At 39.8% G+C, this 24,201-nt stretch overlaps 1 protein-coding gene across 2 annotated transcripts; it reads right to left on the bottom strand.

Moving 5' to 3' along the window:
• Positions 1–634: 634 nt before the first annotated feature.
• nudt4b (nudix (nucleoside diphosphate linked moiety X)-type motif 4b) lies at positions 635–14,504 on the bottom strand. 2 transcript variants are annotated; one of them, XR_001198597.3, is made up of 6 exons: positions 14,139–14,504; positions 9,153–9,263; positions 6,881–6,925; positions 6,532–6,619; positions 4,353–4,611; positions 635–4,145 (listed from the first exon to the last, which is right to left on the bottom strand). XR_001198597.3 is itself a non-coding variant. In XM_010864197.3 (5 exons), exons 1-5 carry the CDS (start codon positions 14,232–14,234, stop codon positions 4,403–4,405), a joined length of 549 nt encoding a protein of 182 aa, XP_010862499.1. In that variant the 5' UTR covers positions 14,235–14,504; the 3' UTR covers positions 635–4,402. The 2 variants fall into 2 exon arrangements, 1 of the variants encoding a protein (XP_010862499.1); XM_010864197.3 differs by having other exon boundaries at positions 635–4,611.
• Between the last annotated feature and the right edge of the window lie 9,697 nt (positions 14,505–24,201).

Raw genomic sequence — 24,201 nt, forward strand, 5'->3', positions numbered from 1 at the left:
TGGTCAGCACCTTACTGTCAGGTTTATAAAATATTTGATGTTATTGCACTTTATAAATACCCTTCCATTTACCTATTTAACTTATTTTTTTCTTTTCTGGTTAATTTGACTAACATTCAATCATTGAGTCAACAACAACTGTATAAATATTTCGTTATTATATAATATTTCATGCACCCCTCCCAAATGCCCTGGGGCAGGCATCTCTAATGCTTTGGCCTTGGAAAACTGGTACGGACTTGTGAACTACCAATTTTACACTCTCTTTAATTGGAAAACGAACACACTAAATGTCACACTTGACATTCAGCTGCTATCCCTTGGCAATCATCAACCAACGGTTGCCTGCTAGTTCAAATGTTTTGTCGACTGACAAATTGGTTTCACGTAGGTTTAGTAGAGACGTAAAATACCATTCCAGGCGTGGTACGGTCTGTCAGGAAAAAAGGCTTTTTACTCTTTTATACCAGGAATGCTACAAATATATTGTGAATAAATTAGATCTCTCGAGCTACAGCTATGTCTAAGCAAAGGAACTAGCCATATGGCTTCAGATTCAGCACATTCACACAGCCATGCAAAAAACAACGTACCATAAGAAACACTGGAGAAACACAAGTAGACACAACAGAGAAAGGCTTGAATCAAGTAATTCCCTTTTAATAAATTCATATTTCAAATACGAATACAGTCCTCAACCCACTACATCCAATTCCATGGACGTGGTGACAATTATTCCATTTGCATTGATTAACAAGTGAGTGCATACACATCCTGGTGAGTCAGCAGGTCAGCAAACATTCCCAGCAGTCCCCGGGGATTTTTCATTCAAAATAAAACTTCAGGTGCTGTACATTTGTCTCGTCTTTTTTCCAAGATATAAAAAGCAGGTTCTTACAATTCAGAACAAAAAGCATTTCAAATCTTAACACTGCCTCGTGAATGTAGTGTTGCAGCAGACATCAATCCAATCTCTATTCATTTTTACATCAGTGGAAATGTAACTGGTTGAGAAAAGGAGAAGACTAAACCAGTGTTGAACAGTAGTGAACTATAGTTCAACTAATAATTTATGTGGATACAGCTTCCCCAAAACTGCCACACTTATGCATTAGAACATTACCAAATACTGCAATTATTAAGTTTCAGATATGGGTATAAAATCTTGATTATGATTTTGCCTGGACAACCATTTAAGATTTGGCGCAGGATCAATGTTTCTGTCATTGTCACATTTATAAAATGTACGTAACATACAGAAATGCAATCCATTTGGCTGCACGGAAAGGCTTGACAAGCCAAAGGACTGTCTATTTAGACTGACCAGTGCAATATATTATACTCATGCAGCAGATTTTGAGAAGGGTTAATATCAAACACTGTTGTGTTACTTAATGGTTTACAAACACTCTGTCAATCCAAATTATAAGTACTAGGATAAAAGATTACTTGAAATGAATACCCGCACAGATATGAAATACAGTGCGCTTGATAAAGCTTGCCTTAAAAAAAAAAAACATGGTCAAAACTAAACTAACCCTTCGGATTTGAAGGTTGAAGTACCCACATAAAAATACTGTTGCAATAATACTCATTCAGTAAAGTCTGATGGGATGTGATATTCAGTCACACTTGCATGGCAATGGGCTGTTCTTAAACACAATGCACAGTAGCATTACACCACAACTCCCCCAGCTTTCAGCCTATCCACATTCAGGGTTCCAGTTACCCGGTTTTTAATGCCATTACTATAGTATTTCCAACAATTCTGTGGTATAAACTATCATGTTTTCATTTATAACATTGAAGTGGGCAGTTTCTACTGAAGGAAACCTACAAGAGCAATAGAGAAACACATACACTCTCCATAACCTGTAGGCAGGTAAGACAGTTCAGCACTTCTTATTTTCTAAAGCCTGGAGGGAACACAATCTATGGTCTGTAATTAGCATGCAAAGTTCTCACTTCTCGGTGGCACGAAATGTTATATGTGGGAGGGGAATTCCCAAATTAAATACTCTAGACAGTTTTTTTTGAATGGAGTGTTATTACTGACTTTTATTACAACAGTGCTTTTGTTGCAGGTGATACTGTACTATATTCTATAGTATTCTACACTAAAATATGATTTGGAGAAGTACCCCACACGATTGAGGGATGCATCACAGTCATTGTGTAGTATTCTAAAACATGATACAGAATGATACTGTATGTAGTACCTACAGTATTCTGCAGTAAACTGTAGTTTTCTCATGTGAGTACTGGTACGGATCTGTCCCCATCCGGGTGTTTTTGTAATAAAGGTGATGCTTCTTGGGGGAGTTTGAAGGAACTTTAGGATGAATTTAAAGAGTAAAAAGTGAAAAACCTCTTTTTGCACAATCTCCGGTAAAGCACTACCATTATTCACTCAGCAGACAGTTTGTGCACCACCCTGCTCCCAAAAATGAATTGCTCCAACAGGCGTGGCCGCGGCCTGTTAAGTTAAGCAGGCATACATTGACGCATTCAGTTACAGTACAGTTGAACACTAGAATAGCAAAAACAAGCAACTTAAGTGACTGAGTGTGGTATGACTTCTTAGAAATGGGAACACTTGTGGGGATTCCACACACTACAGAGTCTGGCTTTACAGAGAATGATGTGACAGATAAAAATATCCAGTTAGCTGGCACCTGTGCATGAAAACAGCTCACTGATGAGAAAGGTCAAAGGAGAATGGCAAATATCGAGTAAGCTAACAGGCGGCCTACTATCAGGCCAACACCAGCACATTAGAACAGTGCTGTGTTGAATGAATTTGTCATCGATGGCCAGCACACTGGTTCCACTCCTATCAGCTAAAAACAAAAAGCGGCTATAGGGAGCACACAATCACTAACTCTGGTTAACTGAGAAGTGGATAAACGTTGCCTGGTCCCAGTGCCGGCTCTAGCCTTTCGGGGGCCCTAGGCGACTGCTTATGTTGCTTACACATCGAACCAACCCTGCCTGGTCCAACGATTCCAGTTTTAGTTAACTTGTTGCTATTATGTCAGCATGGGCCCGCCTCCCGGGGGAACGTTTACGAACACCTTGTAGAATCCATACTCTGAAACATTCAAGCCCTCTGGAAATAAAGGATCACGACCCAATTCTAGATGAGTGTGTCTAATGAATTGTTCACTAGCGTAACACATCCAAGTCCATGGTAAGGACTATTTCATAATAACCCAAACTGTGCCATTTTACCGTCTTTCCAACACAAACAGCAATGATTTCCATCCCTTCCCCTCCTCCTCTTTCATATAACCACTCACATTTCTGTTTCTATTTAACCTCATCTCTGTCCTTAGATGGAGGCTAAAAGGAGGCAAATTACGGTCACACCCGGCACAGCACCTTTCTATACATCATCTATTTACAACAGTATATATATCTTTTTTTTTTTTTACATTGTTAGAAAAATCCCCCTAAAAGTGAAAAAGGTTAATATGATTGCATTTCTGTTAAAACCAGTCACATTACAATTACACACTTTTCTGCAGCAAAGTATTTACAAAACGTTCTGTGAGTGAGTCCTTCAGCGCCGTCAGACAAGACACACAAGTGTTTTTGAGGAAGGTTTGCCAGTATTGACAGGACATCATTTGTCAACTGTGGGACTGATTTAGATCATACAGGGTTGAATTTAAAGACTTGCTATTAAATTGCTATTATTCATTACCATGATGGATGAGGGAAAATAAAGAAACACAAAGACAAGGCAACACAATAAAAGGCAATTCAACATGAAATGCTCCATAAACATTTTAACTCCCCAAACAACCTTTTGTTGATTCAAAACACACTTAAAATAGGGGCACTAATTACTGAGGTGATGGACATCAAAAAGAACACTTGGGTTCTTTTAGTGCACACATTATGGTACTATTTGAAGTGGATAAACAGCCACATTTTCTGCTAGTTTGTATAGGTTAAGGGTGAAAGGTTAATCACCAGCCGAAGAGAATCTGGGACATCCTTCCAGTGCTCGTCCAACTGAGGTAGCATCTCTTTTTTTGTCAAGACAGCGCAAGCTCCAGTGAGGTCCGGTGACATCCACATTTTCCCTCTGTTTGTCAGCCAATGACTCTCTATCTGTGGCAGTCGAGTTGTGTGATTTTCTTAATAACGGGAGAAAATAATCAAACCGACGTTATAGAACATTCTTCAAAGTGCTGTAGGGCATTCCTTACAGTAACGGAATTGTCCACACACAGTTCCAGCAACGGCTTTGGTCTGCCCAAGTATACAGTCATTTTCATACATGTAGCGTGAGCCCGGACTCCAAGAATTCTAATATTCATGCAAAATGTCAGTTTTCAGTGTACCTGTACATGTAGAAGATTATTCATGAGCATGGGAGAGGGTAAGTGGAGTCTTATCTGTGTGAGGGGCCCAAAACAGGCCCTGTGGCAGGAGGACTGTAACGGGGGAAGTTGTCATTGGGGGCCATGCTAGGGAGCATGTTGTTCCCATTAGTTGGGGAGCAGCTGAGTTGAAGCCTCCTCAGGTACTCAGCGTGGTCTGGCTTGTGGTGCTGTAGGACTCTGATAGCCTCGTCCACCATGAACCACTCCCGTTTACGACCTGCAGGTGGAGACAGACACGCGGAGCACGTGAATCAGTACCACAGTTGACCACCAGAGGGAAACACGCAGCGGACTTCAAACACCAGACCTCCGTATCATTATAAAGACACATTATAATAGGTTGATTTGTCCACCAATAACAGTACTACAACATACTACAATGCGATTTTGATCCTCTCGATCATGGGCATTGTGTTGAGTAATTTTGCAATTGAAGGTAATTTCCATAAAACATCCACATCACCCTGGAACCAACAAAATGACACCAGCCTGAAATATAACAGTATGTGCTTCTAACACAAAGAAATAGGCACAGAAGTTGTATTTGTATACAAGAATAGACAACCATACACAAGAATAGACAAATGTAAGGAAAGTGTGGTTGGAAATGTCAGTTAGAACATGGAGAGTATACAGCAGGATTAGTAAAGGACTAGATCCGTCCCCTTACTAAGGGGCCTTCTCATCCTCAAATAGTTCCTGCAAATTGCTTGTTAGTAAAATACCCAACAAAAATATATATTTTTGCAACAATGAAAACGTACACAATGGAGTCCAAATCACAATCAGCATTGAAATAACTACAACTTTTTTCACAAAGAAATGTGATTTGTATCAAAATGGAATTGATCTCATGTGGCACTGTCAATTAAATATTCCCATGGTATCACTTCATCAATCTGCAAACACCTTTGTAAAATTTGCCATAAAACATTTCCTTATTCATTTCAGACAACCTTAACTATTGTTAAGGGTGCTAACAGCCAGACAGACTACGTTTTCAGATAGATATCGGAATAACTCTTATCTCTAAAAAAGGCTATTGTTACTGTCATAAACACTGAGATGTAGATATTACTTCATTTATTGTAAAGGTCATTCACAGTGCAGTGGTATGATTTCACAACATTCTTTTTGAGGAAGAATCCAGTAAATCGTACCCCAGTCCAGTTGACAAGAAGAACAGTTATTCGTATGAAGTAAAAAAATATATTTGTGTATTCATGTCGGTGAACATCAATGATCAGGCTGATACACTGCCAACAGTAATGCCTAAAAAGGACTAAAGCTCCAGCCACTCAAGAGAAAGACTCAGATTTATGGGCATCTGTTATCACCACATGCCCCAAAGCTCTTCTTTCAAACAAACGCACAAACATCCCACACTCCATTCACAAACACTGACACTCGCACACCGCTGGGCTGCAGCCAACCTGCCGTAGGTCCACTTTGCAGAGCAGACAGATTTACTTGGTGCCTACTTGGAAATCCAGAGAACCCTTGTTGACAGCTTTCTGTCCAATAAGGTTTAATGTATACCTGTGGGCACCCAATGACCACTTGGAACAGTGCAACTCTCAGAGGTCAGGTCAAGCTGTTTGGAGGGGTTGGTGTTGAGTCAAGGTAATTTAGGCAATGAGTGGGATAGATGCTCAGGTCATGAGTGTGATATGAGTGAGATGGATCCTCAGATCATGAGTGGGATATGAGCGGGATAGATGCTCAGGTCATGAGTGGGATATGAGTGGGATGGATGGATGCTCAGGTCATGAGTGGGATATGAGTGGGATGGATGCTCAGGTAATAAGTGGGCTATAAGTGGGATGGATGCTCAGGTCATGAGTGGGAGAGGAGTGGGATGGATGTTCAGTAACAGTAATTCCAGCTAGCAGTCCACCTCCCCAAAGCCACAGCAGCTTTTAGTCTTAATCACACACTTTATAACCTGTATGTTTCGAAAGCAAACTTTGGAAAACACTGATCTTGTTCTTTTGCAATCCCATGTCTTTCATTCAGTGAGTGGGATTGTGTAATTTAGTCCGTGAGGCCTGCTGATAATGGCAACATCCTTCCAGAAAAAGAAAAATTACACTAAACCTTGAATACCTATTGTCAAGTGATGTGACCATCAGCTCACCTATGTTAACCGAGTCCTCCCAAGCTTCCAATGTCTCTGTCACGGTCAACACGTAAACGTACGTTCGATGCTTTCTGTCTTGGTTCTGCTGTAAAGTCCGAGAAAACAGAACAATTCATAAAAGAATGTAGACCAGAAGAATGCCCATCTGTGCCATCTCTAGAAACACCGCTGCTTTCAGAGATTTCTTTATGTCAACCCATCACTATACATCAAACAAATCCACTGACTTTCTCGTTATGAATTTCAATCATTCCAATCATGTGTATCAATGTGTTGTATACTATACTAATTATAGTGCTTCCAAGAGTAAAAACAGAATTACTGTCAGACCAGAGTCATTTCTTACCTCAAACACACCAAGCAAACGTCCCAGCTGGCCTTTCACTCCAGCCTGGCGGGAGAGAGGAGAGCGACCAAAACAATGCTGTTAGTTTAATTGGGAAGTAAAAATCCCCATTCTTGCCAACATAGTGTAGGGGTTTCTGTTGAGATGAGAATTGTGTGTGTGTGGGAGTGTGTGCAAAACTGCACGTCAGAACATCAGGCAATGATTAGAGTGTTGCCCAATATATAGTAATGTGTGAATAAATAATGTTACAATCTTGTACAGCTAGATTTCTTCCTAGGTTTTTTTTGGTTTTTCATTGCCACGGTGCATCAATTTCATGTTGATGCTTGCTCTGAGGAGGTTTAGGCTGGGCATCAGTACAGTATGAGCACTGGGTGACAACTGCAGAATTAACTGATAACACAAAGCCATCCAGGCTATTATTTAATCGTTATTTAGAGGTGAAATCTGTTAAATTACTGTTACAGGTCAAAAAGACACATGACCCGTGCCCTTTCCCCTCAATAAGATTTAGAAATACAATCTGTTCACATCCACTGGAAAGGCTTTAGGACCAGTGAATGTGCTGGAGACCAGCAGGGAGTCAGGTTTAGCCTACTGACAGCCAATTACACAAGGTTTCCAACCAGCTGCACCCTTGGGATACCATGTGGTCCTTAAAAATAGACGATTGCTTGTTTTTTTAAGCCAGAATGCTAGCATAGTGATGGGAAACTAAGACTTTACGAACAGTTAAGGACTTTTACAAAATTGTGCTGAAAATGTGAACATTATGTAAAGCTTAAAACCCTTTGAACAGTAATGACATGTTCTGGTCATAAAAATATCAGCATTTTTAATTGCATATACAGTAGACATCTTTTACCATAATATCTGTAAAGATTTTGTTGTGGAACAAATAGGTGTGAACTTGAGTAGTATAAATTGGGTTTTGAATGAGGGGTTTGTATCCAAGTTCATTTTTTTTTTCTGTTGTGTATCCTTGGTAATGCTTTCCATGATGAAGACAAAAGTGTATCATTGGGTACAGTAAAAAAAAATATAATTATAACAACAGAAGAAAAACATGTGGTTTCAACAAACGAAGTCACGGAAACCTGCTGTGCCACCTGAAATAAATACTGAAGAAAGAACATAGAATTGCATTGGAACGAGGGAGCTCCCATCACAATCCCAGCTTCTCCAACATCTTCTAACTGTCAACCTAGTGTTCTACACAAAGTATTATTTGCCCTTATATAAATTTTTTGGAAAATGGAACACAAAACAAAAATGCCAAAGAAAGACCAACTGCACATCCCAGCTGGGTTAATGGATCAGACAGAATCTAAATCCCAAACTGGGGTTATAGCCAGGATTGAAAAAAGGAAAATCTTTGTCATAAGTCTTTCCGTCACTCACAGTCATTGCATACGTCAGGTCTCTCAGAGATTGAACCCTTTGGCATTGAAGCCACTTTGGAGAGGACATGCTGTGAAGTGCCACTGAGATATCACAGAAGAGGGGCCTGATGGACAAGGTCAGTCACATGCCACAGGAAAGGCATTGTGTGAGTTATAGGAGGGAGGGAAGGTCTCTTTCAGAATATTTGAGAACATAAAAGGGCTACAGAAATACCACGTGACCATTTGTGACAATATGTGGGCTCCCCTACACATTTAGCTTTAATCGTATATTATGTAACAGATATTGTAAATATATAGAAGACTCAGAAACATGTTTCTTCTATTTACATCAGAACACCTTAAAACTAAGTATTACAGTTAAAGCAGCAAGGGGCAGAAAGAACGTCTTCAATGTTAATGCTACCTTCCACACAATATCTTTATTATTATCAAGATATGATTGATACAATGAATTTCGTTGATGCTTATCAAACCTTAGTTCCTGAAATATTATTGCAAATCAGTCTAAAACCGTTTATGAAAGTCTGTCAAAGCTCCAATTAACACAGTAGCATTACTCATGGAAAATCTCAAAATAGGGTCACAGGTCAAACCACTTGGGAAACCATGAGTGTTTTGGCCTGCAATTGGAATTATGACCCTGAGTGTCATGGTCAATATTGATTGGAATAATATATCATTATGACTTTTACTTGTTTTTTATTTGCATATAACTTATTTCACTCTCAGCTACAGCAATGACCTTGGGAGCAATAGTATTTAACTGCCCCGCAGACTCTAGCATTTGTCCTAGCAACCTATCGGTTACTGGTGCTCTGAGAACCTGAGGTGATGGTGATGACGACGATGAGAGGAACACCCACCTCTTCAAACACCTCTCTGACTGCAGCACCACAAGGCTCCTCCTCGGGCTCCATGCCCCCACCAGGGACGATCCACTGATCTGGGTGTCGACTGCTGCTCACCAGCAACACCTGGCAGAGACACGTTTGACAAATTTAGCAGACATTATTATCCACGATGTGGGCGATCTGCATCAGAGAAAGGCCCCAAGGGATCCTGGGGTCCGCCAAAGGACCGTCCATATTAGGGTTTCTATGGACAGGTTGATAAATGGTTTTGGGGTCGCGGTTTGACCTCGTGTGTCACCATGCCTCAGTCAACTAAGTGGTTGGGTGTAAAGGATGTCTACCTGTCTACTCAGACTCCTTATTCCAACCAAACGTCTTCCCATCCTATTTCCTTCTCCACAAAGAATCTGGTTATAGCATCCTCCCTGACCCTTCAAATGAATGCAAACACATTTGGGGCCAGCTGTTGGGTTCCAAAAAAACAATGGTTTTGGCTAAATTCAGAACACACGGGCAAGAAGTGTCAGTTTGAAAATTAGGCTCTATTTTTGGTTGTCGTTATGGCGGCAGTAGCATGTTTGTTGACAAGAAAACAAAAATGCTAATTTCTATTACAGGCAGCGTTTCCAAGGATTAAGACAAACAAAAGGCTAGCCATAGCTGTAATATATTTGGTTATGGACATTTCAGAGCAGAAAAGTAGCTCCAAAAGCAGCCCTCCAGTCTGTGATTTTAAAAAAATTTAAGAAATATTTATATAGTCTATAGTCTGTGTAGTCTATATTGATGCCCACATGGATCAATTACGGTAGCTGTCCGTGAGTGCAACTTGTTTTGTTTAGAATTATTAATTTAACACTATCCATATTTTAAATTGCTCATTGGAAACAATTGGCATGTTCATTGTTCATAGGCTTAGTCCCTATGTTAGTCAGAAAGCGATATATATACATTACTTTCTTAGTGAATATATGCAATTACTGAAAACAATGTGGACTATAAACATACAGTAAAAGACTGTAAACACATATATATTTAGCCACGCAGCATGTTAATTGGTCATAGAGAGGTCAAGCCTGAACACTCATAGCTATTTATTAACTGAAACCCTGCCCTTTTCCCCCACTGCGCTGATCATTCTTGGTTGCAAAAATAGCATATGTACTGTAATGACACCCTCTCAAAAACCTGTTGCACTACCACTGCCACCAAGATTTACCACTGCCTTTGGTTTGTTAAAATAGAGTCCCAAGTATCAAGAACGATTTATATACACTCAAATGTCATATCTTTTTATTTTTTAAGAGCTCATAGAGCATTTTTCTCGAAGTTATCTTACAGTGGTAGCTTTTCTCCAGTTGTTCCCTACTATTAGTTTTGTTATGGAGAGACACAAGCCGCTACAGTGGTTCTCAAACTTGTACAATTTTGAAGTAGCCCTGAACTAGCTCACCTAAATGAAGCAGATAGGGGTTGGATGATTAGCTGACAGGTTAATTGAGATAACACATGTATAAACAAATGGAATAAATGTAAACATATTCCCCAGGATTAGTCTGACAACCCCTTAGCTACTGGATACTTAAGCTACTGGATGCTTCATGTAACTTCCTACCCCCTGATCCCGAGCTTTCACCTTTCACCTTTCACCCACGCCAAACACTTAATAGCAGACCAGTGTGTCAGTCTGAGAACTGGGTGATCCTAGAGAGCAGCCTGCCTTTGACGCTCCTCTGTACTGATCTGATGAGATTGTGAGGAATGCTGGAGGAGACCAGTGGAGGTGGCAAGTCAAGAAACATGAGAAACCTCACCGGGGATATGGCAAGTCACCAAAACACAGGGCCTTGAGGGAGCCTACATCTCATCTGGCTCTTCCCACGATTAGAGTGGATGGGGTATGGAGAGGGAGTGGAACAGTTAGCTATATTTACCGGCACCACATATCTATGGGAAAGGACATCAAGTGTGAAATAGGAGCAGATGCCTGGCCTGCTTGTGTCTGACTGCATGACAGGAGATGGGAGGGTTGCTTTTGGAACCAGCGGGTTGGACCAAACCCTCTACTTGGTAGTCTACATTAGGAGCCCAAAACCTGCAAAATGTGGCGAAAGAATTATCTTATTACCTAATTATGAATACTTGTTTTTCAGAATGGGCGTGTTAGCAATGGGGGAGGGGTATTGTGTGCGTTTATACAGTGGGGGAACAGTGCTCTCTGAATGTGTGCCTTTAATAAATCTTTGCTTAAGGCTTTAAAGAGCTCAGGTATGTCACTGGGTTTGACATTGTCTACTGTTGAGTTTACAAAACAAAGCCAGCTAGCTCTACACCACACCTAGTGTTATTTATGCTATTACGAACAGTTATGAATATAACACTTTCCAAGAAGCCATACACAAATGTGTACTATATACAAAACATTGTAAATGTTCCTCAGGCCAACAGCAGGATAGCAAAGTAAAGCTAAGGAAGCAAGGATGGAAAAAGCCCAAATTGAATAATGCAGCATCTCCAAACAGGATTCCAGTGCATCCTGCCAAATTGCCCAGGAATCTCACAGAGGAAATAAACACTGAGTCTTTTGGAGGTAGAACACAACAGAGGAACGCATGTGGCTGTAAAATAAACCATTCTCCCAAATGCCAGCCAGAACACAACAGAGGAACGCATCTGGCTGTAAAATAAACCATTCTCCCAAATGCCAGCCAGAAAAGTTGTAGGAAGTGGCCAGCACTCCTATATACAGTTTTCTCAACTGTCCGGAATCTTCTACTGTAGGGATCCAAAATTGCCAAGACATTGATTTTGGCATGCAAGATATCAAGTAAAATGTCTTCTATCATTACTATGCGGACAAAATGCTTCTACTTTTCTTCTACTTCTTCTGACACAGGTTTTGACCATGCCCTGCAGATATCTCAGCTTGTATGTTGTATCACTACTTCAAACTCAACAGCCATATGACACAGCAGCTCTTCCTCATGCGGAAGGCCTGCAGGCTCCAAGAACTCTCCATCATGGTTGACAGCTCCACCGTGTCCCCGTCTTCGTGCAAAGAACCTCGCCGCGACCATGAACAACACGTCGTCGTTCACTGCATATAAAGGCAATGACTATCTGCAGGTTAATCCTCTACAGCATTTGAAGAGTATGATCGTACCACAAGAATTGGTGCAGGTACTTACACACTTTCCTTTTCACATCTGGACTACTCTAACTTTGCCTGGTGTTCAAGATTACTAAGTTCTTTCTCATGGGCCACTGCACCTCTGTACACTCCACTGGCTTTCATTCAAACTCGCATCCACTACAAGACCATGGTGCTAGCCTACGAAGAAGAACTGCCCCTCCCTACCACCAGGCTCCCTAAAACCCCACCCAAGCCCTTCGTTCTTGCCATCTCTGTTCTCTTGACTATCACGTGCACATTAATTTGACACCAAATCTGATGTGCTACTAAGACCTTCACACGCTGATACTAAGGATTGCTTTTTGATAGCTATTCCTATTTGTAAAATTCCTTAAGAATTACCAAAAAAGTTAAGTAGCACATAATATAAAGTAGATGATGTAGTGTAGGAAATACTTGATGCTGTACACACAAAATACTAAGTAGAAACAAACAGAGAACTATTGACAAAACATGTGAATAACAATGAAGCATACATTATAATTAATATAATTAATATATAATATATATTAATATAATTCATGGAAATAATGTATTTCCAATAAATACATAAAACATTTGTGTAACTCGTTTTATATGCCCCTAGAAAATTGATTTAGGTTGATACCCATCTTGTCAAAGTCAGCACTTGCAAAAACTATTTGGAGACATACATGTCTGAACTAAGCCTACAGAGATGTGTAAAATACTGCATATAATTTCTTTAAATAAAAAAACAAAGCATTGACTGAGACAACCTTATAGCTTGTTATAGCTTGCTGTTCACTAATTGGTACTTCCGGATTCTACATAGTTCTGTCTAGTGCTCATTTTATGTATTTACTGCCACCTAGCGCTAGCTCTGTACCATGTTTGTGACATGGTATTCTGTACATATAATAGGCTATTTAAATGTAGTTGATGTGTTAATGAACCCGTAATATTGTGTACTCTCTGTTATAGTGACTACAGAGAGAACTAAATTCCATACCCATACAAAGTAGTGTAGCCAAAGCCCTGTTACAGTTTATTTTAGAATCTACAATTCTCACGACATGCATGACTAGCGTTTGACATCTCGCCTGTCTACATACTAGATTTATTATACATTTTTGATAAGTACTGACCGGCAGAATTCCGCAAACATAATATTTTATAAAACACCTCAAACGCACTGTAACAAACAGGATTTTGCCGCTCTGTAAGCCCTCAACACAGGCATGTTTGAGCAAGTTACATTTGGTAGCAGTCCTGGCTCATTCAAATTTACGAATTTTCACTGTTATCTCTTACTTCTTAAGCTTCAAATGTTTTTTATACATTGGGTACAAATAAATCAATACACACGTACAGAAATCATATAACATATCTTAAATAATAGTTTTGATTAATTTGAGATACACTCTTAAACATATCTCTTCTAAGTTCACATTTCCACAGTAAATTAGATTTTATAGTTAATTACCATGATAGATTTTTGTCAAAAGTTACATTATTTTCTTTATAGTGGATGAAGAAGGGGAAAGAAAGACAAATAGCTAATTTAGAAAACAAAATATCAAAAAAATACATAGAAGCACTAATACAAATCGGTCTACAAATAATTAAATAAAAAGGAATGGAACATCAATCTTAAACGATGTAAAATAAATAGCTCACTGAATAATACAAAACACGACAAAGACCTAAAGTGGGAAGTTGGGTTTCGCAAGTCCTATTAATAACATTTTGAGAAAGATAGGCTATAAAGCATTGCTTCGTTTTAACCATAGGACAGCATCGGTCCACTGATTTGGCAATGAGACGTCATGCCAACCATAGCCTACCTCTTCTTCACGATCGTTCTTGAAGCACAGGCATGCCGCCCGCTTCTTGAAGCCCTCGCCATCATATGTCCTGGTCTGGTTCGGCTTGAACTTCATAATGTACTCCTCACCAACCAGGCAAAGAGATCCAGCAAATGAACGAAGAAAAACGGACTAACCGAACCAAGGTCTCGATGGCGAAGAGAAAACAGGCATCTGTGTGCATGTTCTCACTGTGGACCAAGGAGGCGAAACACCGACAATCTATCCATGTATGTATATTTACCCATTGCTTCCAATCGCGTATAATACGTTATTGCCTCTCATTCCCTCCACGTCTGTGTGATCTCTTATTTAAGTAGAGTCAATACTGCACCCTCCCTCTGTGTCTAGTAGGCAAGGCTACAAGACAGATGTCAGCGGCTGCGCAAAGCCTATGTGAAAGTAGCCACAAAAGTGAAAGTTGAGGTTTATCTCGGAATAAAAGTACTTAATTAAAACTTGCGCATATAAAGACTAAAAGGCCCAATTTCCTCCCAGAATAATTCAGACCATGACAGTGGAGTGGGGGCAGGGTAACATTTTATAATTATAATAACACCTAGGCTATGTATTTTAGCATCATCTGGTCAAAATATTGCATATTTCCACTTTTATACGCTTGTAACATACAGTAGTTCATTTTCAATGGAGGACTTTTATTTGAAAGTCGCATTTCTAATTCTACTTTTGTGGCTAATCGTTATTGTGGCAAGCTTCACATAGGGATCATCTTCTGACCGCAACCATTGGGCGCTAATTGATTGAGGCTGGATGAGTAGGATACATTTATGGTAATACAATTGCTTTGATTAAACATGTAATTAGTGTTCATTAGTATGCTCTTTTTAAAAGTAGCCTACGCTGCTTGTTCGATAGACCCATTAACGGGCTACCTAGAGAGGGCACTTTACAATTTCCAACCCCAAACCTAACTTTGTCTGTGTACTTTCTTACATAAAAATATATTGCATCAAATAGTATAATATTGGTAGTATATTGTTCTCCACAGTATGGTCTAATCAAAGTCTTGACAAAATGCAAATGCCCTACATTAAAAGACTGGTGTTGGTGGTGGCTGAAAAAAGGGTTTCTGACCTTCCCCATATTTTGATGTGATGTAAGAATAAGAACTTCACTAATAAAGCAATGTAAACTGTACAGCTTACAGAACTGGCGGACTACTCTGTGACCACTATTTGTGCCATTTGCTAAAACCAAGTTGGGGGCTATAGGTTTATATGTTTTGTTCTGTGTATACAGCTCCTTTAAGATGTCTTATTTTTTTGTACATGTTGTGCTTATGTTGTATAATGGAGGCTATACATCATACTCAAACATACCTATGTTAGACATGTTGTATAGCAAAATTGTGTTTTTATAGATGCTCCACTTTCTTCACAGCCATGCCGACTGCTTATGGTATTTCATGTGGTGTTGTAAAAGTAGACAATAGTTTATTACTGAGCCAATGTCACCTGTAATTTTGAGTTTGTTTGGTGCCTTATTAAAACTAGTATAGCATAAATCTGACATTCAACAACATCTCACAATATTATATTTGTCATTACTTTTACTAAATACCATTTATTGGTATTCTATTGTTGTAGAAAAGAAGAACAAAGTTTGACCTCTACACAATTATAGTATTATAAATTATTGTATTTTTATTGTATTTGTTTTATACACTTCGGAAAGGAGGCGTTTGTCAGGACAGGGATGTTTACTTAAACAAACAGACACTTTGTATACTGTACATACTTTTGAGTGCATCCATTACACATATTCTTTGAAAGGGGTTTAACTTCCTGAATTACAAATGAGATTAGCTTGGCAAACACTCATCAAAAACACTGTTTTCTAACTGAGATGCCAGTGAAACAGTTTTGGAACTGACATTCAGTATAACAAAGTATGATTTATTTTGGACTTTTGAATCTGACTTATACAGAGCGATTGACTCAGTAGAGGAGTATGACGGTAACATCGTTAACATAATTGGATTTTTACAGTTTGAAATTATTAATCCAAAACGTATCAGCATAGTCTCATTGTCTTGCATTAAATAATGTGACAATTTTGCCTGGACTGAAGGGTGAACACTGTGTAGGAATGACGCAAAACAAGTAGAAAGACTTTCATAGGTAAAAATCTCTATGAGTGGGATTGCAAAGATGTCAGAATTGTGCATCTTCACAAAAGCTGAGATAAGGTGAAAATGTCAGGTTCTTGCTTCACTGCTATCTTGACTGTTTCAATGGATCTTTACTTTCTTTCCAGAGGTTAAACAGGTCATTAAAATGATTAACTTAAATAAGTGCTTTTTCTGTCTCTTGCACAAAGTAAAAATCCCTATCATTATACTTGAATAAACAGCTCTGGAAAAAATTAAGAGACCACTGAAACTTTTTCTTTCCTTTCCAAAAATGATGAAAAGGAGTTTTGAGTGAGGAACAGAAGCGTTCAATTTGTAGTGGTCTCTGAATTTCAACCCTTCTGTTCCTCATTCAAAACCTCCCTTTTCGACTTTTTTGGAAAGGAAAGAAAAAGGTGCAGTGGTCTCTTATACCTAGTCACAGAAGTCAACACTATAAACCCAAAAGCAACTCTAACATCATCTTGCCCAAAGTAGAAAGGATGTCAAAAGCATGTAATCTTAGCTGTGATCCAAGTGAGAGGGACATGGGGGATTTCATTTCACATACTTCAGGATGACAGAAGGATGGGGTATGAAGGCACCAGATTTGAACCTCTGCCCATTCCCGTCACCACTCTAATGATAGAGCTGCGGTCTAACACATCTGTTCGGTTCAATCACCCTAGCAATCTCACAGGACTCATGCAGTTGAGCTGGCTAAAATCCAACTTGTCTTAATCCATTCTGTCACTTACCTAGTTTGCTAATGATCTACTCTCTCAGAGCGACCGTCTCAGGGTTGCCGTGGCGTCAATTAGAGTCGGAGATGATTTACACACCTAAGTCCCTTCTAGAAGGTATTCAAGGGGAGGTGCTTTGGTCCTTAAATCTCCCAGACCCACAAAGACATCGTCCATTTCCAGTAAATTCTGAGAGCAGCAGGACCTAGAGCAGCGATTACACAGCCCGACATGACCCATAAACCTTTCCCCAATATGTAATATTAACGTGTATTACATGGTTAGTTGAGCAGCATCTGGTTTCATATAGGTGATAACTATTAACTGGTTTGGCTTTAGCTAAAGCAAATGGCGCTTTAAGTGTAATTTATCCTGCTTATATAATTAGCTTTGTCAAGTACATTTAGCTTGAAGATATATGTAAGGACCCAACTACAACAATGCATGACTTGAAATATATTGTCATATGATTGTTATTCAAAGTGTTTCGAGCAGCCCTGGTCCAATTCAGGTCCCCAGACCGTGGAGCAAAGTCTTCGGCCCTTTAGCACATTCCTCATGAAAAGCCCCACTGACTGCATGGACGCTTGCTTCATGGAACCCAAGTGTGTCCGTCCAATGAGAGACAATCATCAAATGTTGTGAACACTGACAATCTGCTTTCAAACGTTGAGGTGCATCTCGTGTCACTGTTGTCGGTATTCAATATACAACAACCCTCTGTTTATGTGAAACCGATTCCTTCCCTCCATATCCTGACCCAATTAATGACCAGTTGCCCTGACGCACGCTCAGAGTTAAATCGTAAAAGTGAATTCACACAGTGCCTTAGCTAGCATGTAAGATTCTTAAATAGCCATTATATTACTTTACATGTACTTGGCATGGTAACTGATCAGAAGGAAAACTACAGTGGAGCTTAGAAACAAATCTGCTTAATTGTAACTTTTTTTTCTACTCTGACCCTCATGTCAATATTACACTGCCCTCTGAACCTAACCATAAGAAGTGAAGGGTCACACAAACAAACTGATAGCATTACACAATGTCACATAGTAAAGGAAACAGAGCAACTATTGTGAGAGGGAGTGAAGCCATGCGTAAACAGCTTAATCATGATTATTGTATCATCACATAACCAGCAACATAATGGGTGTTTATCTCTGCAAGGTCTTTCTGAAGTCCTTTCATTAGAGAGCGCCTATTCATTTGGATACAAGACAGCCTATAAAGGAAAACATTACTTAGACACAGTCCACCTGATATTATAAGCTACACTATTATGCGTTTCTGTGTGTGTGCCTACATGTGTGTATCCATAATGGTGTAATAACAACTACCATTACCTATAGGCATGTTTAGACACCCCCAGATGAAAACAATATAGTCCCCTGTTGTGTTGCGTTCACAATAATAGCCCTGTCTCCTTGGCCTGGAACACAAACATGGACATGCTGTAATCATGAGAAAAGCAGGGCACTGAGAGACAAACAAGGCCAAGGAGCGACAGTGTAAATGCTAGATTGTTCTCAGAATCAAAACACACAACACTGATTACATCCATGAACAAAAGATATCGTGGAGAGTCTGACCTCCTCGGGGGTCGGTTTTCATTTCTTTCTCCTTTTGGTCATGAACGTTTGTTCCTTTCTTCTCTGCTTATATTTCATTTATTAGGGTTTTCCTATTGTTGCTTTTGCGTGTGGGTTCAGTAAAAAGGACAGGAAATCTGTTGGGACTGCCTCGCTCCTACCCAGGTCATGCTAGCTAAATTGTATCCAAAATGTACAATACATTACATACATTATTCTTTGCTTCAGATTCCTCTGATTATCTTTCCATTTATAGAACAGCATGTGGTGGTCATACAGCGAAACCAAACATATCCATGTGTTCTGGAGACTACTGATTCAAATAATGTACTTCTGAGTATGTAGCCCCAACTTTTTGGCCATGGTGATCGTTTGTGACAAAACAACCGCCACTGACTACTTCGGAGGAATTTTGTCTGTTGCTCTGGCTGTGAGTCTTTCTTTTCGATGTATGTATAAGGCTCATTTTAACACAAACAATTGGATATTTACAGACACCTTTGTGACACTTGTCTCTTCTGGCACTCTACCAGACAAGACTGAATTCAGTCTCTTTCTAGCAAAGTTAAGATATGGCCCAGGTAGCACGAACACACTGAACTATTTATACAAGTTTGAGATAATCGGTGGACCCAGGACATTTTAACAATCACCTATGAAAACCTAACTGACACAGATTCTAATGTAGAGCCATGTCCTGACCTGTTGGGGTTTTTCCATTGACATCTTATTTCAGTTCTGGTCAATAAACCTGTTCTATACAGGAACCCATGAACTGTTCAGGACATTCTCTCATTAATGATCTATTAAGGTCTCTTTTGTCCTTTTCCCTAAAGTGTCTGCAGGCCTGCCTGCCTCCCCGGCCATAAAACCTGCAAAACGAACAGATGATAATACTGGAGGGTCCATTCACAAGGCTATATTACATGAATTGTAGCCCTCCCTCTAGGGCTCAGAGTACCTTGCTACTTATGTAAGACCTCATTCATAAACCAACATCTGCATGCTGGGGAACAAATGCAGACTCAGTTATGCATTCGGAGTTGTAACACGGGCAATGGTAAGGGAAGAATTCACTGCAGCTTGAAAATGTCTTGCTATAAACATATGGTAGCATCTCATTTAGGAGTGTGCTCTTTATATACTGTCAAAATAATTAATTTCAACCTTTTGACATCCCCCACAATAGCTTCTATTTCTGTCTTCTTAAACTTGTGGACTGGGTTTGGGTGTTCCTTAAGCACCTATCCACCCATCATATAACCATTATCTAATTACTCACAAAGCTCATATTAATTAAATGCCAAAATACTTTGACCCTAAATGTCCAACTCCTGCAATCTATATGTCTCCATTAAAAACAGTCATCAATCGTAAATGCATGAAACCAGACAGCTAATTGATGATTAGACACAGTGGCTCTGGTTTTACCACTCAGCTGTGACTTTTCTTCCTGATGACACATTACTGTATTTCACAATCTTATTTCAAAACCTGGGTGGTTCCAGAGAGAATCAGTTTGATACCATAAAACAAATGATGTTAGTCATTCTTATACTAAGACAAGAACTCTTACACTTCCATAAAGCACAACGAGTGTCATGCGCTATTTCTGTTTATTTCCTGGGCCCCTCTCCCTACAGTCTTTACCAGTGCTGGTTATATATAGCGGTCAGGGAAAGAAAATCCTGGCAAAGCACAGTCTGTGCTCCCACTGCAGATAAAATATTCACAGGAAGAGATCCCTAACCGCCCCTCTTGTGGAGAATGAGAGTGATCTCCGGGCAGTGCAGACATCCATACGTCACCCTTTCACTATCATACTAACTGCAGAGGGGGAAAACGGCAAACAGATACTTCATAACTACGCCAAATCCAAAACAGTTATTACCATGCTACCACAGACTAGGGCATCGCACCACAAATATTGTTTTTCTGCCGGCAAGCAGTCATAAAGAATCATAGTGTGTTACATTTCTGACCCATTGATGACATATGACACCCGGCGTAGTCTACTGTGTCACTGCGAGTGGCCAGACAGTATCCAGCTTGGTGCTGTAAGTGTCTGGTGTTAAACAATGTTCACCTGTCAGCTCAATAAATCAATGCCTGTCATGTGTTTAGCATGTCGTACAGAGTGATTGACAATGCCCGTAACAATTGACACAGTAAATGTTATACGAATGTAATGAAACTGGATACAGTAAATGTTATACGAATGTTATGAGACTGGATACAGTAAATGTTATACGAATGTAATGAAACTGGATACAGTAATACTATGTCTGATAATATAGTAAAACATGACATCTGACAATGCTAACAAATTTAATTTTAACAAAACTGCCCATAAATATTTACCTGGGCCGGAATGCCAACAAATATTAAAAGATCGATGAGCATATTTGTGTTGTTACTTCCCTTTTCTCTCCTTACCAATTTTGTGAGGTCTCTTTTGCAATTACGGCCTTAGTTAATCGCTGTCACTTTTCAGCAGGTTTCGGAGAGTCGAAGATTAAGACCTGTCGTCCGATGCACAATTATTTACTGGCACATACACGTTGGGAAGAGAGTGCATTCCACCAATCAACAACCATGATTGAGCTTGGAGACACACCACCTTCCACAAAGAGTCGCTAGACCTTAATATGTCACTACCAGGACACAAACTGTGGACCACAATGATGCAGTTACTGCGACGCAAATAGAGAAATTATTTCATTTAATGTGAATTAAAAGCTTACAGTGTTTTCAAACCATTTTATTATTTCTAAAACAATTTTTAATGTATAAAAAATTATATTAAGATCATTCTTAATAAAGAAAATTAGTACAAGTGACAATGCAGTGTGGTCAAAGACATAGTTACTCAGATGTAGTTACAATCTAGCTGGAAATATCCATTAGTTAAAGGCGAGTGTTACTTGTGAGGTATATGTGGCCAATTTGGAATTATAACAGTTTTTTATTTCACCAATGTATCTTTATTGATTATTTATTAGATTAGTTGGTGATTTTTTTATGTCACAGCTAATACAAGGAATCATTTCCTGCACATTCTTAGGATCAGTGTATACCACTAAATGAGACATTGTTGCCATATAAACAAAGAAAGGACTGAACTAGATCCTGAAGATAAACATCGCCAGGACATACAGGTACCCACTCATCTCACACAAAACAAGTGTATAAGTAAACAAAGCAAGTGTTTTATTCAGGAAGTCAATCATAAAGGAACGAATTAAAAGTATTATACATGTGAAGCTTTATTATCTTGCTTGCCTGTACAATTGCAGTTTATATTCTGAACAAGTCAAGAGTCGTTGAGAAAAGTGACAGGTTGTCAAACCCTTTACAAAGCAATTTGTTGTTCGATAAAGGCAGACGGTTGACACCTCTCTCCAGTCCCATCTACTGGGTTCTTGTGGAATTACACACCAAGATTGGTATAACGCAAAATGCCTGGAACATAGGTGTGCAATCCGAATTGTTACTGTGATCACGTGGCCGACCAGTCACATGACTGTTAGCCGCAGATAGTACGCTAGCAAGCAGAAAGATCAGCCAGGAGGTTATCCTAACAAATATGCTTTTTAGCACACTGTGGTATATGTGGGATAAGCTATAATTTAATGATGCATTCACAAAGCACCACCATGCTCCATACACAACCTTGATATACTGTAGTCAAGACAGTTGTCAAATACACTGAAGTGCCAGAAAAACTTGTATAGACGTGCCCATAGAAAAATACATAGCAACGCCACTCATGCACGTCATTGATTGCGTCTGCCAGTGCATATAAAAAGCGAAATCATCTGTAGTAGTGATGGGAAGTTCGACTCTTTCTACTGACTCGGATCTTGTGGAGTCGTTCAGTAAAAAGTTCGAATCTTTCAAGTAATTTCGTTCATTTGAGTCTGTAATGCCTACCCCCGCGTCTTTTCTACTTAAGCAAACACTTGTTTTACTCTATGATTTTACTTTATATAAAAAAATATTAATTACTGTAGGCCATGCGTCAAATAATCTGTTACAAGCAAGTATTTACAACGCAACTTTTTTGATCAACTTTTCTTTGAGAATTTCAAACTAACAGCTGTAGGACGGAGAGCAGGCTACTGAGCTGGAGGTAGTAGAACTCCGCTGGCAGACGTTAAAATGAACGAAACAACCTTTCAGTTGAACGATAAAACTGACCGAGTCAATCGTTCACAAGTATTTTTTACTTAGGCAAATGCTACGGCTCCGTGCTTGTTTGAATCTCAACTAACTACATCAATTACTATAGTCTGTGTTGAATTATCAGTAATAAACACGTCTTCAAGATGTACCTTGCTTGATCTATTTTTCTCTGCGAATGGAGGCTACATACAGACGTTGATCGGAGAACTGAGCTGGAGGACGGGATATGAAGCAAGTGATCATGTAGAAATCCGCTGTCAAACGTTCGAATGAACGATACAATTGAACGATGCCCCACTCGAGTACTCGACACACCGCTATGCGCCTCGCCTGGGGTCGGGAACACCGCCACTGGACACTTGATGAATGGAAACGAGTAGGCTGGCCTGACGAGTCACGTCTCCAACTGTTTCAGGCAGATGGATGGATCCGTGTGTAGAGAAAACCCCATGACGTTGATCGGAGAACTGAGCTGGAGGACGGATATGAAGCAAGTGATCATGTAGAAATCCGCTGTCAAACGTTCGAATGAACGATACAATTGAACGATGCCCAACTCGAGTACTCGACACACCGCTATGCGCCTCGCCTGGGGTCGGGAACACCGCCACTGGACACTTGATGAATGGAAACGAGTAGCCTGGTCTGACGAGTCACGTCTCCAACTGTTTCGGGCAGATGGATGGATCCGTGTGTAGAGAAAACCCCATGAAGCCATGGATCCCGCATGTCAACAGGGCATTGTACAGGCTGGTGGGGGCTCCGTAACGGTATGGGGTTTGTTTAGCTGGCATTCAATGGGACCCCTGGTATGTCTACAAAAGTCTCTGACAGGTGAACACTGTGTGTGCGTCCTTTGTGATGAGTTACACCCGTTCATGTCCTGCATTCATTCTGATGGGTTTGGCCTCTTCCAACAGGATAATGCGCTGCCACACAAGTCTAGACATGCCAAATTATGGTTGGGGTCTTGCCTTTCCCACCTAAGTCACCAGATCTCAATGTTTTCAGACACATCTGGGATGCCATGCAACACGTTGTGGAACACTGAAATCCTACACCCTGGAATACAACCGCTCTGCAGGAAGTCTGGGGTTCATTTCCTACAGAATACCTCCTCAATCTTGTGGAGTCCATGCCCCATCGTATTTCTGCAGTTCTGCGCTCCCATGGGAGGCCTACCAAGTATTAGACTGGTGTACCCGTTTTTCTGGCACATCAGTGTATTTGGCCTATGCATATTTTTCTAAATATTTGAGTATCAGGGGACTAAATACATATTGCATTAATTTCTAAAAAGCCTAATGTTCTCTATATATGTACACTATAATCAGCATGGATGGCATTGCTTTATTACAATATATACTTAAACTGGTGCTTTGGCAATATTT

This window comes from Esox lucius, chromosome 23, assembly GCF_011004845.1.
Source record: "Esox lucius isolate fEsoLuc1 chromosome 23, fEsoLuc1.pri, whole genome shotgun sequence".
NCBI lineage: Eukaryota > Metazoa > Chordata > Actinopteri > Esociformes > Esocidae > Esox > Esox lucius.

Excerpts from the sequence above, each read along its gene's own strand:
- nudt4b (XM_010864197.3), bottom strand. The coding sequence starts at position 14,234 with ATGAAGTTCAAGCCGAACCAGACCAGGACATATGATGGCGAGGGCTTC. Across the intron at positions 9,264-14,138 it reads AGAACGATCGTGAAGAAGAG|GTGTTGCTGGTGAGCAGCAG; the intron begins GTAGGCTATGGT and ends TGTCTCTGCCAG. Across the intron at positions 6,926-9,152 it reads TCAGAGAGGTGTTTGAAGAG|GCTGGAGTGAAAGGCCAGCT; the intron begins GTGGGTGTTCCT and ends CTCTCCCGCCAG.